General features: G+C 36.2%; 2 protein-coding genes and 1 long non-coding RNA gene across 4 annotated transcripts in view; 1 reads left to right on the plus strand and 2 right to left on the minus strand.

The window, feature by feature from the left end:
* Window positions 1–18,671, minus strand: part of LOC135077448 (ATP-binding cassette sub-family G member 4) — a 133,114-nt gene that overhangs the window by 56,336 nt on the left and 58,107 nt on the right. The gene's annotated exons all lie outside the window — the stretch shown is intronic.
* Window positions 8,885–10,713, plus strand: LOC135077135 (uncharacterized). The gene is made up of 3 exons (XR_010258406.1): window positions 8,885–9,142; window positions 9,374–9,544; window positions 10,676–10,713. It is a non-coding gene; the product is annotated as an uncharacterized LOC135077135 (long non-coding RNA).
* Window positions 11,888–18,146, minus strand: LOC135077136 (WW domain-binding protein 11). Of its 2 annotated transcripts, none has more exons than XM_063971695.1 (10): window positions 17,941–18,146; window positions 17,733–17,858; window positions 17,284–17,381; window positions 16,839–16,985; window positions 16,253–16,366; window positions 15,498–15,653; window positions 14,229–14,440; window positions 13,397–13,566; window positions 12,716–12,982; window positions 11,888–12,147 (listed from the first exon to the last, which is right to left on the minus strand). In XM_063971695.1, the coding sequence occupies exons 1-10, from the start codon at window positions 18,002–18,004 to the stop codon at window positions 11,936–11,938; spliced, it is 1,566 nt and encodes a 521-aa protein (XP_063827765.1). In that variant the 5' UTR covers window positions 18,005–18,146; the 3' UTR covers window positions 11,888–11,935. The 2 variants fall into 2 exon arrangements, with proteins under 2 accessions (XP_063827765.1, XP_063827764.1); XM_063971694.1 differs by having other exon boundaries at window positions 14,229–14,470.

Here is an 18,671-nt window from a genome sequence, read left to right on the forward strand (position 1 = left end):
GCAGCCGTCTGTACTACCTATATTGTGGCACGAGAGTACTAGTTTACTTCAGCCCCTTCTTCCCCTCTTTCCCTTAATCGATCCCACTATGACTAGACATTCCAGTTCCAGACCTGTTCCTTGAAACCCTATTAGGTTGTTGACGTCCACGCTATGAACGCGTGAACATTTGAGATTGTGCTATGTTAAGTGTAAGTAACTTATACAGCTGATAGACATTCAAATTGTTTTTTATATTACTTGACCAATTTTCTTCGACTGAAACGAAGGATATTTTCAGGTATTTTCAGAATTTTTTGAGAAAATGCTTATAAACGAAATGTTATTTACTTTTAAATGTTATTATCGGTAATTGGGTTCTTCTTATTTCCAATTCGATATTTAGTCCAGTCAATGAATGCCTTAACGACGGTGTAGAGAGAAATCCGTGGAACACAATTTCTGACCTCGGGACTTTATTTAGCCTAGTTAGGTGGTGAACATAGCAAAAGTCCCCGCCCTTAGCCCTTGAGCCGGCGGGGAGAGGGGGGTTTAAAGGTACCACTTTTCGGTTTTTCGCTTAATTCTCGGAAACTATGCGTCCTAATGACATGACTACTATGAACCAAAAAAAGCTTATTCAATTTGCTACAGGCGAGACCGTCAAGTTTTTCTATATCTTGTATAGTTTTTGCGGCATCTGCTCTAGAAGGTCTGTAAAATTGGAAATTTTATGTTTGTCTTACATGTTCCTATCAGGAGAAAATCGACTAAATCAACATTGAGCAAACACTATAGACATACGGGAGCATGTTAAGCTTAGCTCCAGGGAGGGGACTGCACCGTGCGTATATTGAGACGAATCACTTTGAGCCACTTTTGACTCCTCATCACTCAAAAACTACTGTGCATTAACACTTCAAATTTGGCTCATGTGTTGAAACTTGCAAGGTAAACATCAGCTTAAAATTTCATAAATATACCTCAAACGGTTATTTAGGTATTGACGTTCAAAAATCGACATTTAGAACACTAAAATCTATGTATCACCAGTGAAATGTTAAAATTTACTGGTTTTTCATTTGTTTCTTTGTATTTACATAACTACCTTTCTGGATGCCAAATTTGAACCTTCGAGGTCATCTGGAAGTGGTAAGAATTTGGTCTATAGGTTAGACATGTAGATTTTTGGACGTCAATACCTAAAGAACCGTTTGAGGCATATTTATGAAATTTGAAGCTGATGTTTATCTTGCAAGTCTCAACACATGAGCCAAATTTGAAGTGTTAATGCACAGTAGTTTTTGAGTGATGAGGAGTCAAAAGTGGCTCAAAGTGATTCGTCTAAATATACGCACGGTGCAGTCCCCTCCCTGGTACTAGGCTTAACATGCTCCCGCATGTCTAGAATGATTGCTCAATGTTGATTTAGTCGATTTTCTCCTTATGGGAACATGTAAGACAAAAATAAAATTTCCAATATTACAGACCTTCTAGAGCAGATGCCGCGAAAACTATACAATTTATAGAAAAACTTGACTATCTTACCTGTAGCAAATTGAATATGCTTTTTTTGGTTCATAATAGTCATGTCACTAGGACGCATAGTTTTCGAGGATTAAGCGAAAAACCGAAAAGTGGCACCTTTAAACCCCCCTCTCCCCGCCGGCTCAAGGGCTACGGGCGGGGACTTTTGCTATGTTCACCTCCTAACTAGTCTAAATAAAGTCCTGAAGTCAGAAATTGTGTTCTACTGTTTTCCATCTATAATGCTTTATTGACTGGACTAATTCTTCAGTACTGAAAATCGCAGATAATAATGTAACAAAATTAATATCACAGTTAATATTAAAATTAGACTTGGCAATTATTTGATCTTGTGTAAGGTACGCAGTTTATTTCATCTCTCACAATATCAACTCTTGTTTATAAACATATAACGGATGCACATTGCACATACCATGCTTTAAAATATAACATAGGATCAAACAATTGAAAATAAAACTATACAACAAAAGTGTCATGTCAAGGAGACTATATACAAAATAATTTAAAATCCGTGTAAAAGATTAATAGCTGGTAGGTATTTATTTATATTTAAATATGTATCAGAGAGTGAGTTACTTTTAAGTTATATTTTATATCAGCATAGGTAAATGCACTTTTGCCTTCCAAACATCCGATAACTCTAAATATGGAGACGTTTTCCTCAATATTAAAATATTAATAAACACATAATATAGTTAAAAGTAAGATTATCCTAATACCAAAATAATATTATGAGAGTTCTTGTAAATATAATAAATAAGTAAACCTTTTATTTGTATGCATGAACATTGTATTTATTACTGCCTAACTTATTATTATACAATCGTAAACTGCGTCTGGCCCTTAGTTTTAATTGAAATTTAACTTGATTGAACTTTATTACATGCAATTAATAAAAACTACATCTTGCGCAAGTAAGACAGTTATCAATTTACCCAGTTAAAATTCTGTTTCTCAAATTCAAATATGTAGAGCTAACGCTATTATAAAAGTCCCGTAACCAACTTTCAAAATGTACGTGGTGTTTTTTATTAACAGACGAAGCACACAGACGAACAAAGTTGAATCTATAATCTAGACTTTATTTTAAATTTTGAGTTTCTTTCACTCTTGTATTTATTTAGGTTTAGGCTAAAGGCTTATTTATCTCTTTAAAACCTTATAATCATTTTATTTCATTACGAAAATATTTGCTTGTTGGTATTATTTCGTCATCGTGATGTGCAGTTTTTTTTGCGGTAAACTAATTTTGATGTAATTTTTTTGCTAGTATTATTTCATTTGTCGATGTCTAACCCTGACATTAAAATTGTTAATTTAAAACGATGATACAGTAAAAATTTTGAGTATTTTTGTGTCCCAAGTCGCATCGCGGCTACACATGGAGAAACCTCTCTACCTTGTTAATGAATAGGATAATCACAGTTTAGTTTGACATTCGTTAGAATAAGTACCCACATAATTTACATTGTTTATTCCATGTAATCTGCATATTAATCTCATGTGTTGATTTTCCGGTAAAGCCTACGTTTCCGCAAATGTAAATAAATCTTCTTAAGAGCTTAATTGGTGTTATATTTAAATATAAGAGGATAATGAAACGTTAATTGAATATATTATTGAATAATAATGATGATATATTATTTGTTAATTGAATAAAAATTAAGTTAACATTATGTTTCCCTATAAACTTTTACATGGACGTTGAAACGTGAAAACATTGTAGATTGGCCCGCCTCTATTACAGAATAAGTAAATACTAATTACTAACAGCCCAGTCAAATTACAGTGATGTGTTAATTTATGTTTTTTTTTAACTATTTTGTTTCAGGAATTAATACAGAGCGTTTTGAGTTTGCAGGTTACCTACTTATCTTTCAGCGATACCATACTACACCATACATAATAGGTAGGTACATAAGTATTGGCGCCTCGATATGATTGAATAAACAACTAACTTAACTGGAAAACATTTTTCATTCATATTGTACGAAGTTTCAATGCACAGCTAAATTAGTAAAAACTTCAGGTATTCTTTAAGTTATTTGTGTATGTTTTTAAAACCTGCATTATTATTTACGATTGAAGCAGTTTGAATTGGGTATAGTCACAGAAGATCAATCAACTTCGCTTCGGCTTCATTAGGGCTATTTTCGAAATTGCCCTCTAAGCCAGCAAGGTGATCAAAGGTGGCGTTTTTAACATTAACTTTTTTTGCGATTTATACCTGTGAGGGCAAGGGCATAACTTATATTGATGATTATTAATACTTTTGTTTACGCACTTGCAATTTAAATAATGCTTGCGTAGATCCGATTATCGACTTCAATTTGCCATTTAGTTATAATCCTTTATTAATTTGGATTTTTATTAGGAAATGGTAGGTAGGACTGTCAATTTGTGGGATCGGTAGTAAGAGTCTAATGCCCGTTATCACCATTAATCCCTAATTTTTATGTGACCCATATGAAAACAAAATTCCTGTTATGTGTTACATAGGGGTCACTTAAAAATTAGGGATTGATGGTGAAAACGGGCATAAGTCTCCCGTCGCGTTGTGGTAAAGTCATTCCTAATGCAAGCATATACCTACTCGTAGCTTAGCTGGAGGGGTTAATGGAACTAAACTACAAACACTCTTTTAAATAAAATGTCATTAACCCATATTATTATACAGCCTTAGTCATAAAAGTTAAAATTAGTACAACTTTCAGTTTCGTCAAAACTAGTTCTTAGTGCGGACATTTTGCCTCATCACAAAAAAGCGCGCAACTTCGCATGCTCATGCCAAATATTTGTCTGTGTGTTTGGTAACGTCGAAAGTTACCCAATTTTGCATAGAGGAATTTCATATTTACTACGAATGATTAGGGACATTTTTGTAAACAAAAAGCTAATATTAGAATTATTCTATAGTTTATGTTGCAGTGAAACAACTAAGGATAGAGCTTTAAAGCTGCTACTCTATGTATGTTCATCAATGGACCGACACTGCTAATGTAGTCTTGGCCCTATGCCATTAACCTATAGTGTAAACTCCTTTCCTGTCATCTCAAGGTGAGTGAAAGTGACGAATACCGCCGAATTACAGAAAAAAATGTGGATTCGTGTAGATTGTGTAGGGCAAAACATGCGCTGGAGACCCGGCTTTAAGCCCTACACGAAACTACATTTCTCTCTGTAGTTCGGCGGTATTCAACACCACAGATAATATTCACTAACACTTAAAGTTAACAACACACGGTCAATGACCTACTATTACTACTACGAGTACTTTGACAGGTAAAGTTAATTTATTGACACCTGTCTACCGTGAATCTAACCAAAACATGTGACAATCGGAATGCAGTGAATATCTTTCTTTTGTTTTTAAGGTTTTTTGCAGTTCTCTATTTCAAAGAAATAGGTAATAAATGCAAGTTACCTACTAATAATCCCGTTAACCCCTCGTGGTAAGCTAAATAAATATGCTTGTGTTACGATTGTGTTCGCCACAATAGATTCGAACCCGCGTTCCTCGCAATTCGCATCGCGAGTCGGCCTGTCCGACCCCTTCACCGTTCTCGGCTATCGTGGCTTCGTTTACCTTTACTTTAGTGTTATCTCCAAGTTTTTATCTAAACATATTAGAAAACAGTTTATTCTTTACTTATTTTAATATAGAAATACCCTATACTTCGCAACTTTATATTCATAGTTACTAACGGATCGGTCTCTACGTATTTATAGTGGGAAAACGCACGTGTAACCTGTCACACACATGTCAAAAACATTAAAGTAATATTTTTAGAATTCTAATTATATGCAGATTTACATTTAGTAACACTTATTCCAGTTGGCATCACATTTTCTCAACAGTGTTTCGTATTACTTTGTATGTAGAGTTGTGCAATTGCCAATTAACATGCTCTTTTGAACTTCATTGAAATTATTCTATGGATCACGAGAAGCATATAATTTGTAACTACAGGAATGAAAATGGACCAGACTTTTTTTAGGTTTTCCTCTTTCCCCACCTACTAAAGTTTTGTTACAATATTCTTTAATTGCCTTTATGTCAAGTTTACAAGTCAGCTGGTGTTTTAAATATAGCACGAGAGGAAAAAAATGACAGCACTAAAAACCGAAAAAGACCTGTTATTTTATTTCGGGCGATTTGGAGGACACTCCAAGACATCGATCTCTCATTTAGTATTAAGTACATACAACATCCTTATGCAACGACAGATTACTTAGGCTGAGTTCCACCACCTAACTTTGACCGTAACTATGACGATAACCGGTGCTTTTTGTATGGAGTTTGACAGATTTTTGACGTTTGTCAAAGTTAAAGTAAGATGGTGCAACTCAGCCTTAGAATGTCAATCAACTCCCTTCTTAATTATAAGGGACAAACTTGACCTTCACTGGTTGGGTTTTTATTGGCGGTCAAGCTGTAGATCCTGGCTACACAGGAGTTGCAGTGGTGGGAACGAGAGGTGGGAATAGTCCCGTCCCGTAGTTACTGTGGGTAGTATGTAGAGGCTACGACATTCTTCTTTCGAATAGAGTGGGGCATTCGATATGCATAACTATGCACATCAAGCTAAACTAAAGGATCATGTAATCCTTCAGTTTAACATAAGAGCGGTTTTATAATAATAGTAGAGTAGGTACTATACTAGCGACCCGCCCCGGTTTCGCTCGGGTGCTAAGTATACATAAACCTTCCACTTGAATCACTCTATCTTGTAAAAAAACCGCATTAAAATCCGTTGGGTAGTTTTAAAGATCTAATTATATCCCTGGACAGACAGACAGGAAAGCGACTTTGTTTTATAATAAAAATAGTGACAATGAAGCTGTCGGCTCTACAACCGTGGGACAGTTTGTGTTTTGTATACAATGTACTTATCAGTATCACAAACCACCGTCACAAATTTTAATCTCACAATATGCGTGCGCACTTGAATGCATCGGCGTGCCGGCTGCAATTGTTATTGCACATTTGCATATAATGGACCCAATCACAATCGATATAGGCGATTATGTCGGTAACGATGATATAAATGCAAATACTCCCTGTGTGGCCGATATAAAGCATGTACTTCTGCTGTTTACCTGCTTATTTATGGACGTACATAAGATTTAATGACTCTATTTATTTGATTAAGACCTTCTCTTGTTTTTTATTTACTTTTCATGACAGATAAGAAACTGATAATATACAGTTACGTATAAATTAGTATTACGTCTATGATTCTTTTTCTCAATTATTTTATACAAAAAGACGGACACATTTAATGTTTATTTGCATTGGTAGGTATGTGTTAGTCAGACCCGGTCTTTATTCACTTTTATGAACTTACCTATCTATTCTACCCTTAGATTTAGATCATATGTGTAGGTACATTGTATTTTTCTGTTAGAAACTATTTTTCGGTTCGTCCGAGTAAGAAGTACTAAAAATACTTTGTTAACTTTAACCCAAATTAATTAATAGGGTAATAATTAGTAGGATCAGACTTGCACATTGTACCTATGCTGGTCTGATGTAGGTAAAATAAACTATTAATGTAGAAAAGTTTCATTTTAATCCGTCCTGTGTTGTCACAAACATTCGCATTTAAATATTGCTATAGATTCTGTATATTACATTTATTTATTCTATTTGTACAGTCGACACCTATTTAACCCATACCATACTTCCGGTATGTTGTATGGCCCCCATCGTTATAATAACAAGTAAAACCAAACTTGTAGGAATTGTATAGGAAAATTATTATCTTTCGGTTAAATACCAAAACAATGACCACACGACCCACATTATTAGCATATGTTTTATCCGCGTTAGATAATAGATACATAAGTTATTACAACAACACAATAATCTTTGACAGGTCCGTGTAAATGTACGGCGGAGAAAACAACCGACTTTAGTTAGAACGAACGACTGGTAATTATTATTAATTAGTTTATGTTTCCTTTCTCTATTTGAAACATATTCATAACTATTAGCAATTTCATTACATGACTTTAGTACCTATCTACCTAGTTTAAAAGGAGTTAGGAAATCAATTTACAGCCTACCTAGCCTTATGTATTCATCATAGCAAAATTCATCAAAAGAAGAATAACATCTTGAGATTTTGAGAGGCACGTTATATTATGTATTTTATTATTTCCAAGCTACAAGTTGCTGAAATTAGATGAAAGATAATATTCACGATACTTTTTCAAATGTTTATATTTTATACATAATTACCTAACGGTAAATGAATAATGACTCTACATTGGACTCTACGTGTGTTTTTTTCAGTTCTCACGAGACGAAGTAAGTAAGACGAATCGTTCTGCGGTTATAATGTAATCGGTTATCAATATGGCCATGACATATCAACCTGTTTACAATAATAAAGTATCTATTTCTTTACATAGAAAGAGTACCTTTCGCTAAATAAAATCACAATTGGAGTTGGAAAGGCACGCTTACTTCTTCAAGGCGAGAGTAATAGGAACTTACAGAGCTTGCCCTGCAGATGCAATCTAGGATAGTACATAGGTAATTCCTAGACTGCATCTCATTAACATCAGGTGTGATTGCTTTCGAATAGGACATGTCTGTTAGGACAAAGGAAAGGAACGTGTTTTATGTCCTAATGGTGAAGGAAATCAAATTAACTGAAGCCTGACTTATGACTAGTTGACTTTAGCGGAATACATTGGGAAGAACACGTAAGCCGTAATCCCAGACCTGGCTATAAAAAAAAAAATAATAGGAAGAAGCCTAAGCAAAATCAGTAACTATCCACCATAGAGGAGGGATTATACAAGAACTCGCTAGGTATGTTGGTAAGAAGAAGCCCTGCACTTTAGGCTAGTCAAGTTGCTAGGCTTCACAGATACCTCCTCATATAAAAGACAAACAAGATTACCTATGTACGTGTTTTCCTCTTGATAATCTTCATAAGATTTTACAAGATGTTGTTGTTGTGAAACATTCTGAAAATTTGAGTATAATCCGTATGAAATACAATGTACATAATACCAAAACTTGAAGCATAGAACGACGAAATACAATTTCGCTCAACCCTGATCAAGAGTTTAATATAGCTGGTATTAAAATTAAACGCTGAATCAGACTTGTAAAGCAGCTTTAAATTAGTGATTGTTGTTAACCCTTCGTTACAGTACCTGTTTCCTTTTCAAAAATAGTTTGTTTACATAAATTTTTTTCACAACCTCAGCACAAGTCGTTGATTTGTTTATATTTTGCTTGGGATTTGTAGTACATAGGTCATTAGGTATATAAGATAAAGTAGTTTTTAACTTCTTTAGATAAAACTCGATACCGGTTATTATTATAACATGTTTACCGAATTTAAGTTAATGTTCATTCATGTTCTGCGCGCGTATTGAGTTGCGCCCTGAATATTTCTTTGGGCATTATCCGCAAAATAATTATGTTACAAAACTTTTTGCGTTAAACTTGTAAAACAAACGAGAAGTTTTATTGGAAATCTGCTTAAGTAAATTGGGGAAAACCTATAAAAGGCTGAAAATTATTATTGAGCAACATTGGGTGTGGATCCTTCGCCGGTGTGGGGTCGCAGTGCGTGAATATTTGAGAAAACAGGTGAGCATCACTAAGCATTATTTAATAATGGAAGACGTAATTAAGTTTATAATTTGCTTAACTAATGAAAGTAAAATAAAATAAATAAAATTTTGTAGGTCAACAACACTGAAACAATGGTTCTGGTTCACCAAACTTCCTTGTCTCCTCGTCATCAATTTATTGTTACATTTGTACTGTGTCCATTAGATTTATGTTTCTCCTATATCCATGTTGTTTTTTTTATTCTAGATGCAAAAATGGATGGCAAATACGTCCTAATAGCCCTAGTGGTGGCTTGTACCCACGAGCTGGGCCACTCACACATTCTCCCGCCAAGCCACGACTTCCCTATAGCGGAGTGTGTCAGGTCACTGACTCGCCACATGATCAATGTGTGTTCTTCCTATGGTGATTATGCGGGTGGGTAATTTAATTGGTTGTTGTGATCATTAGTGCCGTGTAAACATCGTCGGAATATCTCATTGAATATATCACAAAAATGATACGCAGCAGTCAGCAGTAGTGAAATCTTATGTAGGTACTTATTATGAAACGACGCAAAAAAATAGATTTGAACTCAAGATTGATTCAAGGCTGTGATTGGTTTTACATTAAAACTAGTGTCGTTTGTTACGATAAGGCCATAAGTATAAGGCATGTCATACTTACGCTACTTTTGTTTCAAACCGAGTCGTTGTAAACATGATACAAAACTAGAAGCTTTTATTATCAAATCTATAAAAAGTTATTAACCTCTAGGAAATTAGCCCCAGATTATAACAAAGACACTCTCTCGTCGCATGTAGAGATATTTATAATTATTATAGAAAATCACTAACCAAGTAAATAACTTCGACTTATGCAAATAACTTTGCAGAATTGAACTCGAAAACCCATTACTGAATACAGTATGAACTTTTTTTTTTATGCATAACAAGGCAGGTATTTGACCACAATCGCACCTGATGTTAAGTGGGATGCAGTCTAGGATGGTATTGATTGAATTTGTATAAAAAGCAGTCTTTAACATTACAAAAAAATATAAGTGGCTATACACCACTAAATTTTAATCACCGAAAAAAAAAATTCTGGGTAATGAGTTATTGATACTGATCCCATTTGTGCAAAAAAAAGAGTAAAATAAAGTGACTCAAAATATCCTCCTAAAATTGGTAATTTATTGACACACGCGTCGCTAGCACTATTTAAGTACGATAATGTAACACTTATTAGAATTAAAAATGGTCTAAGTTAGCTAAGTATGTAATAATAACACTGGAAGCGTGGTCGAGGCGTGAGCGAGACAGACAGATCTATGCAACGTGCGAGCGCGTACGACTACTCTAGCGAGCAGCGGAGTGACCCAGCTGTGACGCGTAAAATACGGACTATCGAAAATTTAATAAAAAAATTAACTTCATGAAAACCATTTCTTTTTCTTTTGCTTTCAATATTCCACACGTTTCTACATAACCTGTTAAAATTTTTTCGGTGATAAAAATTTAGTGGTGTATAATGTTATCTTTTTTTAAAACAAACGCCTGTTCACAGACATGTTCATCGACAACGGAATGCCGTTAATCCCCCAAGAAGAAGCTACCATCAGGCGCTGGGAACTTCGCGAGAAAATCATCAAGGCCTGCTGTACCAGACCCTGCTCCGCCACCGAAATATACGCGATTTGTTAAAGAATAGAAAAAATATTTAGCTTTATAATTTAGTAATGGATACCAAAGATTAATAAATGTGCAACACGGGTCTATTGTTTTTTAAGTCTAGTTATGTAGTGGTTTTTATTTTACATTAAAGATTTTTTGCAACTAATTGTTACTGTAAGCGAATTTGTTTGCAATGAACAATTTAATTTCTTTCATTTACCTACTCTTTATTAACCCCTTAATCCTTTAAATGTCAGCAAAACTAGATACAATACGAATCTCATAATAATGCATTTCTAAGTTTGTTACATAATATTATTTTGTTTTTCTATTACTCATTAAATATATCGTAGTTATAAAGCAAGAAGTAGGTCAGTCAGCTAATTTTAAACTTGCGCCAGATAAGACTAAACTTGTTATGAGTATAAATCTAATTAGGAAATTCTCATCTGGCATAAATGAGCAGTGATATATTAGATCTGTCATTAAAGCTGTCTATTAGATAATATGATAAGTTTAACATATGAACTTTAAACTTTTGTCAGCCCTTTGGGACAAAAGGATCCTTATGTCATTCACCGATAATATATCAAATACTAATATCAAATAACTATTATGAAATTCATCAAAATTGGTTTAACTAATAAAATTAACCTTTGCCTCTTTCACTGATTCGAGCAGTATTTAATTTTGCAAAAACTATACATTAAGCAATACTTTAGATATTATCAACTGATTGAATGCGAGCGTTGTTAAATGTAGTTTCGCATCTATCCGTCACTGTCGCTCATTCTGGCATTTCGCTTTGCGTGAGAGGTATTGGTGCAGTTACACTATGGGCGACACACGGCGAACGAACTGAAATGCGTGTTAACGTTTACACTATTTCTGTCTCGATCAAATTCGCGCATAATGTACCTGCGCCACAAGTAAACTTCTGATGACATTGCGCAAGTAGACTCGCAGAAGATTAGACTGCTGAGATCAGTGGCGTAACTATAGGGTGGCAAGGCTGGCAAAACGCCACGGGCCCCCGACCGGAGGGGGCCCCGGCCCAAGTCCCTAATCAACTGGCTAAGATTATGATTAAAATCAAACAAAATCATCATGAGCACGTAATTTAATATCTACCAATTGTATATACACTTACAAGCTATAACAGTCCCTCCATTTCCTTCATGAATTGCATGTACGCGTCGTCTTTGCTTGGCGCTTGTTTTGGCATCTCAGTTGGCCGAAGTAAGGCACCCGTCTTGGTAGGTTTAGACTTCTTGTCTTCGCGTTTCACACGCAGAGCCGAAGGCACGAATCTGGTCACGTCAGCTGATAAGTTGCGGATTTGCGGCTTGGCTGATATTGTTGCACCTGGAAATAGAATGGAGTTGGAATACTTGGGTGTAATGAAGCTTAAACTAAAGGAACTGGTCGTGTCAAAGAAAGTTCTGAGTTTGTTAGGTATAAATAAACTTTCATATTTAAAACGGGATTCAATTAAATTCCTTTCTAAAGTTGCAATCGTGGGATTCGGCACACTAGTTTGGCCAATATTAATCCTTCAAGCTCCGCGAATCTAGACACAATAGATAATCAATTGTTATGACATTAATTAATGCCGTCTGGGACTCAATCGGTTAAGTGATCAAAAGAGACGCGATGCTTTGACTGGTGGAAGGATATGGTTTTGCTGCTGCAATGGTACCAAAACGACACGTTCAAAAGACATAGAACTAACTCACGCACTTGTAACAGTCAAATTCTTATGGCAGATGCTTATGTGGATCATTGTTATCTTTAAATGAATAAATTGAATTGAACTGAATTGAATTATGGCATACAGATTTTAGCTCCACATGCTATCTCGCTTTAGTCAAATTGTATCAGCTACTCATCAGTATCATTTATCTCTATTTCTTACTCTGTTTTTTTAACCTACCTTGTGGTCCATCCTTCTTTGGTATAAGCTGCGGTGCGGCCGACAACACAGATACCGGGGGCATCGCTTTAGGCGGCGGGGGCGGGACGAGGGGCCTCAACAGACGAGGGGGGGCCCCAGGCGGGGGGCCGGGGGGGCGCAGCATGCCGCGCGGGGGAAGGCCGGGCGGGGGCCCCGGGGGCGCCGGGGGCCGGCCCGCGGGGGGCCCGGGGGGCAGCCGGAGAGGCGGCGGCCCTAATGGTGCACGGAGAGGAGGTGGGCGGAGACCTGTGGATTTTAATTAGTTTGATTCATCATCGCTGCGGTATTTTACGGTACACTGAATGATGAATGATGTTAGAATGTCTGCTTAAGAATCTTAGATCTTGGCTACACAAAAGTGGGTTTCGAGAAACCAGATTTTTTTCTCAAAGCGCCATCTATGGGTATCATCACACATCTTCAGTATGTGTCGACCAAAAATTGCTTTTTCGAGGAGCGCGAGCATTTCTTCGTAAAGCGCCATCTATGGGTATATTAATACATTAGTATATCTCAATATTATGACATTGCTTTTTAATATGTTTCAGAAAAAAACAATAGATGGCGCTACTAATAGCGCTGGCTGCAGCCACTATAGACGATTTCAATGAAGGTTCCTTTCGAGCCATTCTTTGTCCTGTTGCTGCTCGCATTTGTTACCTGGCGGCAGGCTGCCGGGCGGCAGCAGCGGCGGCGGCATCTGCCTCAGCTCGACGCCGGGCGGCTCGAGCGGCCCGAACTCGTGCGGCATGAGTGGCGGCGGCGCGCCCTCTGTATCGCTGTCGGAGTCGCTATCGCGCCCGCCAGTGCTGCGTTTTAGCGCGCTCAGTCTGGAAAGATGTGTGGAGTGAGCACAGACAAATATAAAGTAAAATAAATCTAATAACTTAGTGATCTAATTGAATGAGGATTATTGAGTTGACGTGTGAACATCGTCCCGCTAACAAGGTAATGACGTATGAGAATGATTGAAATGAGGGCTATCGTTTTAGCGCTCACCAGTTAGCGCCACTGTAGAGTAAGGTCCTGTCACTTGCTAGTAGCGAAGACAGTGGCGCCAACTTGTGAGCGCTAAAGTGGTAGGAGGACTATCGTATTTGCACTCATCAAGATGGCGCCACTGTAGAGTAAGGTCCTGTCAATCGCCAGGGGTGCCAACTGTTAAGTATAAAAACGATAGCCCTCATTGCGAGGACTGACCGACTCGTGATCCGAGGAACGCGGGTTCGAACACTGCCGCCGAAGAAGGAAGAAAAATAAAACGTCATACAAAGCGGTTGTGCTACTACACAGTACACACTTTAGTGACAATAAAAATTGTTTAAGTAACCTTGCATTCATATCCGCCGCTCTGTCTCTTTTGCTCTTCTTATGAACCAAAGTCGTCTATGTTCTGTCCCGACAACGCCAACATTCTCTGCTGTAGTGACGTGGATTCGGTGCCTTTCTCATACTACATTTTACCAGCAAATAAAAAATAATTTAATCTTACCTTGCATTCAGATCCGCTGCTCTGTCCCTTTCCCTCTTCCTATGCACCTCTTCCATCTCTTTCATAAAGTCGTCTATATTCTGTCCAGACAGCGCCAACATTCTTTGCTGTAGTGACGTAGGCTTTGGCGCCGGGGTGGCTGAGACCCCGGGGGGGCTGGTGGGACGCTCGTCTTCGTCCATAGGCTCGCCGTCCTCTATTGGGGGCTGGTGCTGTTGAACAGTTTGAGGTAATGGTTTCGACTGTGAAATGCAGTGAAAATTGATCAGCGGTATATAAAAACATTTATAAAAAAAAATCCTTTCTCATTTTAATTTATGTATCAGTAATAGATTTTTTTCAGTATTTTAGGTATGTTATATTTATTTCATACTCTCGTGGATGTCGAATGAATGACTACTACGCGAACATTTAGCCTCCCCAGACCCCAAGTCAGTAGGAAATATAGGCTAAATCCTCCATCTACCTCTGGCAAATTATAGAAGGTTGCACTCCTGCACTGGAGATCACTAGAGAGTTAAGTAACAATGGAATTAGTAGGATTATTATTAACCTACTAAACTCTGATTTTTAATTCGACGGAATTTTGACATTTCAGAAGTGTTGCCAACATTGAAACATTCCCACTAAGAATGGAGAGCATTTTCACAAATTAAAAAATAATTCTTTCTTGAATTTAAGGTTTCACTTGAAAAACTAAGGCTTAAAAATGTACTGATCATTTCAAAATGGTTATTTGAATTTTTATTATCATATTTTTGAAGTTACAAAAAAAATTGGGAAATTATTTTTCTATTACTGGACTCCCTGGCCAATAATCCATGGGTTACAAACCTTTTTTATGAAAATACTTTTGTTAATAAAATCTTAGCTTCATAAAATAATCAATTTAACAAGATGCCTATTTTATAATCCAAATTGATTATGACGACGATAATGATGATTGATAATCAATACATATTTTCGTTTATGTTAATATGTTGTTTTACTGTGTTAAAACCACGTTTTTTTCTATTTAATCTCTAAAATGTACAAAATAATTAGTGTACATTGAATTCACTAAACAAACAATAGTTCATTCTTGTAAGTTGTACTTGATGAAATTTCATTTCATATTAATTATTATTAATTCAAAGCAAAAAAGGCTTATTACATCTGAATTGTCAAAAAATGACAGCTGTCAGAATTCCGTCGAATTAAAAATCGGACTATAATTCTAGTAATTTAGATTTTAGGAAAATACCAAAATAATAAGTAGGTATATCATACACATGTTCCCGGCGGTCCTTCGTCAGCCATGTCCATGAAGCGAATGGTCTTTTTCTCTTTGTCCTTAGATTTTGTCTTTATCTCTTCCACTAGCAGCGCGAAGTCAGGCGGCGGGCCGGGTGGCACGCCCGGAGGCTCTATTCCTAGAGGGCGTTCCTGTAAATATGTATTGTAAAATTAGTAATCAAGCTTCAAGCCCGCGTTTCGAGACAATAGAAATTGTTACGCGGTCTTATGTGACCAAGTGGGGTTTGATGGGTACAGCAAAAACGCATCTTAAGATCACCAGAAATGTTCACTTCTTTTTATCAAATATAACTAAGAATTATTTACTCTTATTCACATTACAATTTGTAAAGTTGTAACTATCTTTTGTGGACGGGACACCTAATGAGGGAAAAGAAAGAGAAATGGACAAGAGCCGTAACGGAATGGTATCCCCGTGAAGGAAAAAGAAGCAGAGGCAGACAAGCAAAAAGATGGGAGGACGATATCCGCGAATTAGCAGGGCCATTATGGCCACAAATGGCTAGAAACAGAGAAGCATGGAGATCATTGGAGGAGGCCTATGTCCAAGGACAAACTGGAGATGAGTGCAGCTAAATTGTAAAATGAAATGTTAATGTTGTAAAATACCTTGTAATCCAGTAATAAAGGCTTATATTATTATATTATTATTATAACTATCTTTTCACAGACTTGGGATTCAAAAACTAACTTATTTCACTTACCACAAAAATACTAAAAAAACTTACTTTATACGCAGAATCCTTCTTTAAAATAGGCTTGACAGGTATCAGTGGATGAGCAGAGTCCAGTGGCAGAGGTATTTGTGATGGCATATTACCAAAAAGGACATTTTCTGGTACCTAAAATTAGAAATAACTTTAGTAATACATCTTAGAATAAATATAATTGTTACAGATATTTCATGTAATACAACAAAAATGACATGTTTGTGTATAAATCAAACTGACTGTCGTAAAGAAAACTAGTACAGGAGTTAACATTCAATTGTATCTCTCATTATGTCGCCAATAACTTGTACCTACCATAAGATACCAGATATAACAATTTGTACAAATAAACTTTATTATAATATTCCGCCCGCGGCTTCGCCCGCGTGGAATTTTGTCTGTCACAGAAAAACTTTATCGCGCGCGTCCCTGTTTCAAAAACCGGGATAAAAACTATCCTATGTTCTTTCCCGGGACTCAAACTATCTCTATGCCAAATTTCATCAAAATCGGTTGCGAGGTTTAAGCGGGAAAGCGTAACAGACAGACAGACAGACAGAGTTACTTTCGCATTTATAATATTAGTTGGGATTATTTAACTTACTTGTAGAGTTGGTAGGGGGATATCATCAACTTGAACCGATTGGGCATGTTTGACAGATTCATAATAAGATATCAAGTGAGCTCTCCTTTTCTCATATTCCATCTCTTGACGCTTAAGCTCTACCCATTTCTCTGAATCATCTTTGTCCTGTAATCGACAAATTAATATTTTAAAATAACCTATCTTCACATTGTATATTAGAACACATTCATAGCTAGAATAACTTAACCATTCAAGCCCCACAAATTGAGACAATAGATAATAAATTGTTACATGTTCATATGCGACCGCTTGGGATTGATTGGTTAAAGGAAACTATAGAACAACCTTACAAGGCTTAGTAAATTACACTGCTTAGCTGTTTGCATAGGAAATATAGTGTTTCTTAGTAAGTATATTGTTTAGTGTATGTTATCAACCCTTGTATAACAAACTTCATACTTACATACATCTTGAGGACCCTATCAAATGTTTCCCTCAATTTCTTTCTTTTCTCTTTGAGGACCTTCTCGTTAAGAGGAGACGGTTGAAGCACATTATACTCTGTAACATTCGGAAACTTTCAATAAGCATAAAGAGACAAGATTATTTTACAATAATGTCTGAGGTACATTATTGTTTCAAAGCTGCATAGAGTAACATTCAGAGTCAGGATATGTATCGATGCTCTTTATTATGTATTGATTACCCAAATTAATTTACTGAGATTAAGTTAAATTCGATCATGGTAAACAGTTTCCCTCAGTTATTTAACCTTATATTTGATCTGATACAAAGTAGTAATTACTCAAGCGATTCTCAGGTTTACTATGACATTGCTGCCTTAAACCAAGCATAATAGTAACAGCCTTTACTAGTAATACTATATGTATAAAATTTTACTACATAATTTACCCATTTCATCAATCTTTTGAAGTTCTTCTAAAATTTGTGTTGGATCTTTCATTTTTAAAACTGCTGCTCGAACCATCTGTCTTTGCCTCTTATTCTTCTTCAACTCTTTTTTCCTGGCTTCCTTTCCTAATAACAGAAGTACCATGAGCAATAATGTAGGATATTTCAGTGGATATTGAATTATTTGGCTGGTTGTATGGACACTTACTTGCTTGATCCGTCGGGTTCATATATTTACCACTTTTCGTGGTATTGATGGAACGACGCCCCATTTTGGAGGTTTTTTAGAATCGCCGGTCTAGATCTGAATTCACTACAACATTTAGAACTTTACTTCAACTAGTTAATTAAATTACTTTCGAATCAACGCTGAAAAACGCTACCCATCCAAGCCAACTTTTTGGTTATTGTTGACAGTTCTTGTCAAAACTGACATTGACAGGCGGCCATGTTAACAAGTTTAGGTTTTCTTTCAGAGGCAGCGCAAAGAAATAACTAATTATTTAATAAACGCCTTTGATAACATAAAAAAGTAGTTTTTTTATTTTATTTAATCTTAATTTTTATTAATAATTTATGGTTATTTTGAAAGCTTTTAATAAAAACACTTTATACGCCATAATAACCCAAGCATGTCATTCTTAGGGAGACGGTATGTACATAGATCTCACTTTTCAACTTCAGTCACTATCTGGCCATAACCTATTTATTACTACAGTGTTTAGTTTATGTTTAATGATTATGTGACGTCGAGTCGTCACACCCTACCATATAAATTGTTATCTCGTCCTCTATTCCACCCAGCATCCCTGTTCTAGGCTACCTCTGGCGCTTCTATACAGGGTGGAAACGATAAGTGATCTCATTCGATTATTTCTAAACTATACAAGATATCGAAAAGCTGGTTACTGATCCTGAAAGTGCTTCACTAGCTCTATC

Source organism: Ostrinia nubilalis, chromosome 13, assembly GCF_963855985.1.
Source record: "Ostrinia nubilalis chromosome 13, ilOstNubi1.1, whole genome shotgun sequence".
Lineage (NCBI taxonomy): Eukaryota > Metazoa > Arthropoda > Insecta > Lepidoptera > Crambidae > Ostrinia > Ostrinia nubilalis.